Below are 12,217 nucleotides of genomic sequence, written 5' to 3' on the forward strand. Positions count from 1 at the left end.
TCCATATATTTGACTAGCAAAGGCACACATCCCATTGAATGCAGTCTAAAAACAAATATGGCATCACATATCAAAATTTTCCCCTTATATCTACTTTATATACAGAAGCTGACGAATAGGAAAATATTTATTAAAACCAGAAGGTTGTTGAACTTACTAAATACTGGGAGAAAACTATGGAGAAATATTGCCACATTGTTCTAAGATAAAATAGTGAACGAATATATTCCACTATTACAGATGTCGCTGTTTTCGCTTAACATGTTAACAGTGATGCCGGTTTAGCGATTTATGGTAAAAGATGCTACTTTTTTCATTTGAAATATTCTCATGCAGAAGAAAAGATAAAAAATTCTTAGGGCATAACCAAAGAATTCTTAGGTCGGTAACCAAATCTTGGGTCAATTGTTGTTAGTTGTTAGGTATATTTTTTCCATTCTAAATAAAAACGTGTACATTCATTTTTTATTTTTATTTAAGCATTTGTTTTTTATTAAGATTTGTTGCTTTTTCTCGTTCAGTTTATATTTATCAATTTTTTGCTTTGTTTTTGTATATATAGAGAAATTGCATTACATTTATTTTATATTAATTGTAATATATAATATAATATTAAAATGTTTTATTTTTCAATGTAAATTTCATTATTTGTTTACTTGAAAATTTGCCTTAGTTTTTGTCATTTTTCATCATAGATGTTATATAATATATATAATTTTATTATTATTTTATCAATTAAATCTAATCAACATGGACTGAATGATTTGCCTTATTTAATAAATTTGTTTTTTCGATCGTTTCTATTGTGTTTTATTTTTTTTCTTTTAATTTGTCTCTCTGATAACACATTTTTGGTTGATTAATATTTATTTTTTTTTTTTCATTTTGTAATTGTATAATTTTATTATTTTATTATAAAATACACACATATATTGTTTTTTATTTTATATTATTTAAAGGACCAAATTTTGTGAGGAGTGATATTAAGCAGATTCATTTGGTTTTTTTTTTTTGTTTGTTTTGCCGGCATAATGTTACTTTTTTAGAAATTTATTTTCTTATGGTATTATTTTGGTTATGGTTTAGTATTATTGCTTAATACTACGTTTACATTTACGAAATCCACTCGACTTCAACTGTCAATTCCTTTGCGTATACGTCAAATGAGAACTAATCTGAAATCCGTTGGATTTCATCTGGCGTTTGAGCATGGAATTGACAGTTGAAATCGAGTGGATTTCGTAAATGTAAACGTAGTATAAGTATTGTTACACCATTTCCAAAGATCTATGGAAATTGTGTTATGCTTGGTTTACATTACGAAATCAACTCGATTTCAACTGTCAATTCCTTTGCGTATACGTGAAATGAAAACTAATCTGAAATCCATTGGATTTCGTTTGACGTTTAATCAATGGAATTGACAGTTGAAATCGAGTGGATTTCGTAAATGTAAACCAAGCATTAAATACTTTTTAGTATATTTTGTGATTGTATGGTGCATTTTTACTTTATGTGTTGTTTTGTGTGAAAAATAAATCATAAAGTATATATGTATGTATTTACTAAGTCCCGGTCCACACTAGCGTGAATTTCATTAAAAAATTGGGGTTTCTAGATTGAGTTCCATAGTAGAGTAAAATCACGAATTTGCTGTAGTGGGGAATTCGATCTAGAAACGCATAATTTCATGAAATTTTTTAATGAAATTCACGCTAGTGTGGACCGGGAGTAAGAAAAGATTCCTTTCAGCCTTAAAATAGTTAAAAACGCATAAAAAATCAAGGTCAGTTAAAGGTTAGGGAGTTAAAGGCCTGGGTACATAAGCTGCTCTGCCTGATTGTCTTGCTTGCTTCTGATAAAAGAATAAAGAAGGCCGATCCAATTTTCGAACTAGATTAACCTTTTCTTTTTTATTCTTTCGTCAGAAGCAAGTCCCGGTCCACACTAGAGCGATTTCAATTAAATAATTTCATGAAATTAGGCGTTCTTAGGTCGAGTTCCGCACTACAGCATTTACTTTAGTATGGAACTCGATCTAAGAACTCCTAATTTCGTGAAATTATTTTATTGAAATTGTTTTAGTGTGGACCGGGACCAAGCAAGTCAAGCAGGCAAGGCAGCTTATGTACATACATACCCAGTCCTTTAGTGATCTCCTACCATAGACGACAGTAGGCCAGGCTCCTGGATAGCACTACGAACTGTATTAAATTTATAAATCACAACTCAGCTAAACTATGGATGTCTCTCCTCAAACTTGTCAAGGAGAGTGTCCTTTTAAGACACAACTATGATGCAATACTGTGTACTGAAGTAGAAAACTGTTAAGTAGACTTATCTATCATCAAAACGAATCTGTCGCTAACACAATTGAGCATTTTTCACACATTGTTCTGAATATTTTCCTTCCTAAGAGTCATATTCGGTCTGTATACGTTGGTAATGGCTTATCTAAAAGCGTCAACGCAAAGAAATCATGAACTTCCTATCCGCGAAGTGTTGAATAAGGAAACCTCCTGTTCAAATGGAACGGTGCATACGAAGTTGCTACCAAAATCAGTCTCATCCTAGGAAATTTATGACTACAACTCAAAGTTGGATTCCAAGACAATGACACATCCGCAACCTAGGACGGTGTCAAGGAGACCATAAGATTTTCCTTACATTTCAAAAGACATTGTTAAAAAACTTCTACGAAGCCAAAGAAGTCAAAGACTGTTCCAAAAGGTTCCCAAGACGAAGTCAGCTGCCTCCTTGCCTCCTAAACCATTCACCGGAATAATGGAAGTGAAACAGCTTATTGGAAGATAGAAACTATCACTCACAGGATTCAACGCGAGCAGATAGGTATTTCTATAGAAAGGAATATTTCCGTAAGAGCCTTCTATAGCAATGAATGCCTTCGCAGGGGTCTTCTTCCTCCATAGGGGTCTTCTATAGAATACAGGATCTCCGATAGAAGATAGAAGATTTCCGTAGGAGCGTTCTATAGAATAGAAGACCTCGGCAGGAGTCTTCTATAGAATAGAAGATCTCTGTAGGAGTCTTCTACAAAATAGAATATATCCGTAAGAGTTTTCTAGAGAATAGAAGATCTCCGTAGCAGTCTTCTATAGAATAGAAGATCTCCGTAGGAGCATTAAATAGAATAGAAGACCTTGGCAGGAGACTTCTACAGAATAGAAGATCATCGTAGGAGTCTTCTACAGAATAGAAGAATTTCGTAGGAGTCTTCTATAGAATAGAAGATCCCCTTAGGAGTTTTCTATAGAATATAAGATTTCCGTAGGAGTCTTCTAGAAAATAGAAGATCTCCTTAGGAGTCTTCTATAGAATAGAAGATCTTCGTAGGAGTCTTCTATAGAATAGAAGATCTTCGTAGGAGTCTTCTATAGAATAGAAGATCTCCTTAGGAGTCTTCTAGAGAATAGAAGATCTCCGTAGGAGTCTTCTGTAGAATAGATGATCTCCGTAGGAGTCTTCTATAGAATAGAAGATCTCTGTTAGAATCTTCTGTAGAATAGAAGATCTCCGTATGAGTCTTCTATAGAATAGAATATCTCCGTAGGAGTCTTATATAGAATAGAAGATCTCCGTAGGAGTCTTCTTAGAATAGAAGATATCCGTAGGAGTCTTCTATAGAATAGAATATCTCTGTTAGAGTCTTCTGTAGAATAGAAGATCTCTGTTAGAGTCTTCTATAGAATAGAATAGAAGATCTCCGTAGGAGTCTTCTATAGAATAGATGATCTCCGTAGGAGTCTTCTATAGAATAGATGATCTCCGTAGGAGTCTTCTATAGAATATAAGAATTCCGTAGGAGTCTTCTATAGAATAGAAGATCTCCTTAGGGGTCTTCTAGAGAATAGAAGATCTCCGTAGGAGTCTTCTATAAAATAGATGATCTCCGTAGGAGTCTTCTATAGAATAGAAGATCTCTGTTAGAGTCTTCTGTAGAATAGAAGATCTCTGTTAGATTCTTCTATAGAATAGAAGACCTCCGTAGGAATCTTCTATAGAATAGAAGACCTCTGTAGGAGTCTTCTATAGAATAGAAGATCAATGTAGGAGTCTTCTGTAGAATAGAAGATTTCCGTAGGAGTCTTCTATAGGATAGAAGATTTCCGTAGGAGTCTTCTATAGAATAGAAGATCTTCGTAGGAGTCTTCTATAGAATAGAAGATCTCCGTAGGAGTCTTCTATAGAATAGAAGATCTCCGTAGGAGTCTTCTATAGAACAGATCTCTGTTAGAGTCTTCTATAGAATAGAAGGTTCCAGTGGGTCTAAGACAGCCTTCAGTTGCTCTATGAAGACAAGCTTCAGCTGGATTATAAAGACAGCGTTCAGATGCCCTTCTACTAGCTTACATAGGCAGCCTTCAGCTGCTCTAAAAAGACAAGCCTCAGCTGCTCTACAAAGACAGCCTTCAGTTGGTGTGTGAAGAGAGCCTTCAGTTCGTCTACATAGACGGATTTCAGTTGGATTATAAAGACAGACTTCAGTTGGCTTAAACGACAGCCTCCAGCTGGTCTGTAAAGACCGCTTTTTACTGGACTATAAAGACAGCCAATAACTGGCCTAAAATACCCCCCTTCAGCTGGTCTATAAAGGCAGCCTTCAGTTGGTCTATAAAGAAATCCTTCAACTAGACTATAAAGTCAGCCTTCAACTATTCTGTAAAGACAGCCTTCAGGTGGTCTATAAGAACTCCCTTCAGCTCGTTTATAAGGACTCCCTTCAGCTCGTCTATAAGCACTCCCTTCAGCCTGTCTATAAAGACTCTCTTCAGTTCGTCTATAAGGACCCCCTTCAGCTCGTCTATAAAGAATTTCATCAGCTCGTCTATAAAGACTCCCTTCAGCTCGTCTATAAAAACCCCTTCAGCTCGTCTACAAGGATTCCCTTCGGGCTCGTCTATAAAGACGACCTTCTGCTCGTCTATAAAGACGACCTACGGCTCGTCTATAAAGACGACCTTCAGCTCGTCTATAAAGTCGACCATCAGCTCGTCTATAAAGACTCCCTTCAGCTCTTCTACAAAGACACACTTCAGCTCGTCTATAAAGACTACCTTTGACTCGTCTATAAAGACCACCGTCGGCTAGTCTATAAAGACGACCTTCGGCTCGTCTATAATGGCGACCTTCAGCTCGTCTATAAAGGCTCCCTTCAGCTCGTCTGTAAAGACTCCCTTCAGCTCGTCTATAAAGACTCCCTTCAGCACGTCTATCAAGACTCCCTTCAGCACGTCTATCAAGACTCCCTTCAGCTCGTCTATAAAGACTCCCTTCAGCTCGTCTATAAAGACTCCCTTCAGCTCGTCTATAAAGACTCCCTTCAGCTCGTCTATAAAGACTATTTTCAGCTCGTCTACAAAGATTTCCTTCAGCTTGTATATAGAGACTCCCTTTTCAGTTCGTCTACAAAGACTCCCTTCACCCCTTATTGAAGACAAAAGACGCCGACTATATGATACTTACGAGTGTGGTACTCACACTAAATTCTATAAATTGGTCATAGTGCTATTATGCCTTGACAAATGCTCAGTACGTTGTGATGGTTGCAACGTAATAAGGAAGGATCGCACCAGATGTGGAGGTGGGGATTAGCTTTCCTTTTGCACCAGTCTGTTCAATACAGACCTATCTCGCTTGAGCCTGCCTTTAATGACCCGTACATGGAATGTATGGGGGTAGCAGTCACATGTGGAACTGCCGAGATAGAGTTTCTGAACGTATACATCCCGCCGAGAAATAGCTGTATCTCTGATTATAAGCCTGACATTAGTCCACTTTTGGAAGGTCATAATCGTCTGGTCCTGGGGGACTTTAATGCGCATCATGAGATGTGGCATTCGGCCCTCGGAAACGACCAGATAGGTATAGCGCTGGCTGAGCAAATTGATAGCTCTACGTTTTGCTTGGTCAATGAGGACGCCCCTATCAGAATTAGAGGAGCGTGTCACAGTTCGCCAGACATAACCATCGTGTCATCTGGTCTGACAAATGACGTCACCTGGCAACCCGTCAATTCCCTTGGATCAGACCATCTCCCCATAATTGTCTCCATCAGCAGACCACCCGATTTCATCACCTCTGAACGCTGCACATTCGTCAATCATGGGAAAGCTGATTGGCCGAATTTCAGAGATTTCACCAATCACCGCTTCAGAGAATTGCCCAATCCTTCTGATGTTCGGGTAGCGGAAAGGACGTTCCGAGACATCATCAATGCTGCAGCCGCTCGCCATATACCTGCTGGTCGAATACCCGAAGTAAGACCAAATTTACCAGCAGAGGCGACAGGATTAGCAAATGAGCGTGATGAGCTTCGTCGAACCAACCTCGACGACCCCAGAGTCAGGGAGCTGACACTGGAAGTTAACAGGCTAGTCGGCGAACGTAAGTGGTTAAATCATCTGAAGAGTTGCAACATTGGAGCCGGTATAAGTAAATTGTGGACAACGGTTAAGTCACTCTCGAACCCCGGAAGGAGGGATGACAGGACCTCAGTCACGTTTGGCGACGTTACGTTGACTGACCCGAAGAGGTGTGTAAGTTACTTCAATCGACTGTTTGTCGAGCACCCCGAGAGTGACAGGGCGAAGAGAAGAGTGTTACGTCGCATTAGATCTCTTCCTGCCGAGGATGAACCACCACAGTTTACAATGGATGATGTTGCGAATGCCATCAGGAACGCTAAATCATCTAAAGCGTTGGGCCCTGACGGAATTTCCATGGTAATGTTGAAACAGCTGGAGCATTAGAAATAGCTATCAAGTAGCCGATCATCAACATGGATTCCGTAAGCAGCACAGCACGACAACAGCGCTGCACGCCATCTCCACACATATTTGTCAAGGACTCAACCAGGAGCGGCCGTGTGATAGAACAGTGATGGTGGCGCTTGACTTATCAAAAGCCTTTGATACTGTCAAGCACTCCACGCTGTTCGAGGACATCGAGCTGACAACCCTCCGGCCAAGTCTGAAACATTGGATAATCAACTATATGTGTGGTCGCCAGTCGTATGTGGAATTCAGGAACAAGAAATCCAAGCCCCGTAGAGTGAAACAGGGAGTTCCCCAAGGAGGGGTGATATCTCCGGAACTGTTTAACCTCTACCTTTCCTGTATTCCGCCCCCTCCAGACGGCATTGAGATCGTAACGTATGCGGATGATTGTACGATCCTGGCGTCAGGTACCTACCCTGATGACATCTGTGAGAGACTGAACTCCTATTTAACCGATCTTACCACCTTTTTCCACGCGAGGAATATGCAGATATCCGCAACTAAATCGACGGCCACTCTGTTCACCACATGGATGGCGCAGTATAGAAGAGTTGAATATCAGGGTAGATGGTAGCAGAATTCCGACCACAAACTGCCCCAAAATTCTAGGGGTCACATTCGACACCACTTTCACGTCGTCCGCGCATGCCACAGCTATCTGTGATAAACTGAAATGTAGGAACAAGGTCCTCAAGTCCCTAGCCGGCAGCATTTGGGGTGCAGATAAAGAAACCTTGTTGAAGCTATGCGGCGCCAGTTTGGTCCTCGAATTTATGTAACACGCAGTGGGATAAGATTCAAATTTGTCAGAACGCCGCCCTGAGAACAGCAACAGGGTGCCTCCCCAAATCTGCAGTGGACCAGAGCCAGATTGAACAGGAGAACGAACATACAAATTTAATAATCACCCTTATTACGGTTGGCGTTGTCGTATCCAAAATTGCAAGCTGACGTGTCGTAACGTCTAATTGGTATTATGTATGTTTTTGTACAAAAAAGCAAAAATTTCAATTTTAAAAGAATTCTTTTGGTAACTAACATTATTAGAATTATTAGTAGATCGTTTTTAAACTTTTAATTCAGAAGAAAAACTAACCCTACAGTTTTTACAATCAAAATAAGTGTTTGGCGTAGACGTTTTTGTGGTCGTTGGCGTAGTCGTGTAGATATACACGTAACATTTACGACAACGACAATTTTTTTTCTCATACAAAATTTAAAAAAATAAATATATTTTTTAATTGTAAAACAATTGTTTGAAATCATCTTTTGAGAAATTTACATTGCATCAATCGTTATATGAGGACTCTAACAGATTTTCAATAGAAAGTTTGTCATTGATAAAGACACGAAATTTATCTTATGAAAATGAATCAAAGTAGTAAAATTTGTATTTATTATAGTTATTTTCCTTTGTATTTATTATAGTTATTTTCCAATATATTTTAATAACCATTGCCAAAAAATTCTTTTAAAATTAATTTGTTTTTATTTTTATATGCTGTCGTTTACAAAATCGGTCACGACTCTTTCCTCGTATTTCAACGCCATACGTAATATCAATTTGTCGTGATACGCCAAACGTAATACCGATTTGTCGTATCAAAACAAATAAATGTTGTATTTAAACCAAGAAATTCGTTTTGGGAATTACAAATGTATTTCTTTCGATTTTTTTAGGATATAAAATGCTATAAAAGACAAAAAATCTCGTTGTATATAATTTTTTATCATATAAAAATGTATCTTACGACTACGCCTACGACAACGTCTACGTCACTTGAACGTCTACGACTACGCCAACCGTAATAAGGGTGAATAAAACACTGTTACAACAGCAACAACGCACTAACTCTTCTTCCCTTTTCTAGGGGACCATTGCAGCAGTCGATCGCCAACTGTCAAATAAAAGATATATAACATCCGAGATTAAAAAGTGGAAAAGTATATGGGAAGAAACACATCGAACTTTCACAGTTTTGGATAATATTGTATTATAAATTTTTTCAATAGAATAACCAATGCAATTTCAGTTCGTTCTTCCCTTCTTTTTTATTGAAGAATTTTAAAAAAATATATGGATATGGTGAAAATAAAAAAAATTATTTGCAAATTTAATATACACATGTATTTATTTCAAATAATTATATTTATTATTATTTTAATATATAGCATATGGCCACTAATTTATTAATAAATATTTAATATACAACTTATAATAATTAAAAAAATCATAATATAAACATTGCATTAAAATATATAAATATTGCAGATAAAGCACTTTCATGAAAGATGGAAAATTAAAATGTTATATAATTTTTTTTTGTAGTTTTTAGTACAGTATTATTTTATTTTTTTTTAAGAAATATAAATAATGTTAATATCATTTAGAAGATTCCTTTTATATTTATTTAAAGCTTATACCTAAATTTAAATTAAAAATATTAACACACACTTACAGAGAGTTAAAAATAACAAAAAAAAATAAATGGAAACAACTTTTTTACAGAAACAAATTGAAAAATAAAATGTTTTATACAACAACAAAAAGAAGAAAGAAAAAAGTATTGCAAAATAATTTTTATTATAAAGCCTAGAAACCAGAAATGCAAATTCGTTCAATATATTTTTTGTGTTTTGTTCTTTTTTTTGTATATATAAATATTTATCAACAATTATTATTTTAGAGTATTTATTTTGTAATAAAAAAAGCATTTTTGCACACTTAGTTACATATTAAGCATCAAATAAATTAATATTTTGTGTATATAAGAATAAATATTTGTGTTTGTGTTTTTTGTTCATTAGGCTGAGTATTAAAAAATATATTTCTGTATGAAAGAGAAGGGCCAACATAGAGGATATACAGTCCACCAGGAAAAGGAATTTGACAATAATCTTGGTTACAATGTTGGGCACTCTCATTTAGGCAAGAAAAAAAATATTTTCAGTTGCAAAATTTCAAGCAATGCTAAAGAAAATCTCACAAGTTTTTATCATGAGATGGACTTAAGAATGGAATCATTACCATGCTTGGCAAAGCCTAGTTCATTTGATTTGACCACTGATTTAACCAGATTTATGGAGCCCAATTGAAGATGTTCGCAGATTTCTAACATCCACTGTCACTCGTCTTATTATAATGGAACAGGGAGAATAAACAAAAAAAAACTGAAATAATTAGCCCAATTATAAATGTTTCCTTGTGGGAGATTTCCCACATTCACTATCTCGCCGTATTATAAATTAACAGGGAGGAGCCCAAATAACGGAAATTGAAATATTAAATTCTATGTGTGTATTATTATTCCATATTTTAATTTCAAAATTTGTATGTTGTCGTTCTTATTTTGGCCTCTCCCTTTTCATTTACAATAGGACGGGATAGTGAAAGTGATAAATCTCTCCCGCAAGTCAACAGTTATAATTGGGCTGAATGTGCACGAATTACTTTTGCAGATTTAAATTTCAAAATTACAAACTTTTTGCAACTATTTTCGGCTTCTCTGTGTTTATTTAAAGTAGAATGAATTGGAAAATAAAAAAATCCCCATAAGGAATTCTTAGAGATAATTCCAAGTCAATTGGCGACCTTCACAATTTTAGTTATTATTTGTATTTTATTTTATTTGATTTTATTATTATTATTTTTTGTTTAGAACAAATTCTGTTTTGTATTGGTTATGAATGCTTTTGTGTATTGTGTTCTTCTTCTTTTTAATTTAGAAAAGAGAAAAGGGCAGTATAAAATACTTTTTTGTGTTTTCGATCTCCTAGATGTAAATATTCCCTTTAAGAGTTTTTCTCTAGGGAAGTAAGGAGCTTTAATGATAGTATTATTATTATTATTTTAATAGTATTTTTTTTATATTTAAGCATCCATTTTATTGGTTTTAGAATTTCAATTTGTCTTTTTTTGGAAAGTTAAAAAATTGTTCTAATATTTTTCTTGGGCAAAGAAAACGGTGAATATTAGACGCAATGAGAAACAAAATACCAAAAAAAAAATATTTTGATTTTACTGGAGAGGTATAGTTAGATTCGCTTGGTATGATCCTGGACCATCGTTGTGTTGGAAAATAAACACCGAAATGAGGCAAATCCGAACTTGTAGAGAAGTTTTACATGACTGAAATACTCAACCACCAGTGATTACCATTGCACCAAGGCAGCAACCACTCATGCAGGAACTATAAACACGACCATCAGCTCGTCTATAAAGACTACCTTCGGCTCGTCTATAAAGATGACCTTCGGCTCGCCTATAAAGACGACCTTTGGCTTGTCTGTAACGACGACCTTTGGCTCGTCTATAAACACGACCTTTGGCCCGTCTATAAGACGACTTTCGGCTCGTCTATAAAGACGACCTTTGACTCATCTATAAAGACGTTTGGCTCGTCTATAAAGACGACCATCAGCTCGTCTATAAAGACAACCATTAGCTCATCTATAAAGACGACCTTTGGCTCGTCTATACAGACGACCTTTGGCTCGCCTATACAGACGACCTTCAGCTCGTCTATAAAGACTCCCTTCAGTTCGTCTATAGAGACTCCGTTCAGTTCATCTATAAAGACTCCCTTCAGGTCGTCCATAAAGACTTCCTTCAGCTAGTCTATAAAGACTCCCTTCAGCTCGTCTATAAAGACTCTATTCCACTCGTCTATAAAGACTCCCTTCGGCTCGTCTATAAAGACGACCTTCAGCTCGTATATAAAGACTCTCTTCAACTCGTCCATAAAGACTACCTTCAGTTTGTCTATAAAGACTCCCTTCAGCTCGTCTATAAAGACTACCTTCAGCTCGTCTATAAAGACTCCCTTCAGCTCGTCCATAAAGACTACCTTCAGCTCGTCTATAAAGACGACCTTCAGCTCGTCTATAAAGACAACCTTCAGCTCGTCTATAACGACGACCTTTGGCTTCTCTATAAAGACGACTTTTGGCTCGTCTATAAAGACGACCTTCAGCTCGTCTATAAAGACTCCCTTCAGCTCGTCTATAAAGACGACCTTCAGTTCGTCTATAAAGACGACCTTCAGTTCGTCTATAAAGACGACCTTCAGTTCGTCTATAAAGACGACCTTCAGCTCGTCTATAAAGACGACCTTCAGTTCGTCTATAAAGACACCCTTCAGCTCGTCTATAAAGACACCCTTTAGCACGTCTAAAAAGACTACAGTCTATAAAGACTTCCTTCAGCTCGTGTATAAAAACTCCCTTCAGCTCGTATATAAAGACTCGCTTCAACTCGCCTATAGAGACTCCCTTCACCTCGCCTATAGAGACTCCCTTCACCGCGTCCATAAAGACGACCTTCAGCTCGTCTATAAAGACGACCTTCAGCTCGTCTATAAAGACGACCTTCAGCTCGTCTATAAAGACGACCTTCAGCTCGTCTATAAAGACGACCTTCA

The 12,217-nt window shown here is 36.7% G+C and overlaps 1 protein-coding gene across 1 annotated transcript; it reads left to right on the forward strand.

The window, feature by feature from the left end:
- The first annotated feature begins 491 nt into the window (after positions 1-491).
- LOC141397774 (uncharacterized) lies at positions 492-7,946 on the forward strand. Its single transcript, XM_073974474.1, has 2 exons — positions 492-1,940; positions 2,112-7,946. The coding sequence occupies exon 2, from the start codon at positions 5,595-5,597 to the stop codon at positions 6,768-6,770; it is 1,176 nt and encodes a 391-aa protein (XP_073830575.1). The 5' UTR covers positions 492-1,940; positions 2,112-5,594; the 3' UTR covers positions 6,771-7,946.
- The last annotated feature ends 4,271 nt before the right edge of the window (positions 7,947-12,217 follow it).

Source organism: Musca autumnalis, unplaced genomic scaffold (assembly GCF_047663935.1).
Source record: "Musca autumnalis isolate F117 unplaced genomic scaffold, ASM4766393v1 scaffold_3, whole genome shotgun sequence".
In the NCBI taxonomy this organism is placed as follows: Eukaryota; Metazoa; Arthropoda; class Insecta; order Diptera; family Muscidae; genus Musca; species Musca autumnalis.

What these genes read in the sequence shown, in the direction of transcription:
- LOC141397774 (XM_073974474.1), top strand. Translation starts at nt 5,595, where the DNA reads ATGTGGAGGTGGGGATTAGCTTTCCTTTTGCACCAGTCTGTTCAATAC.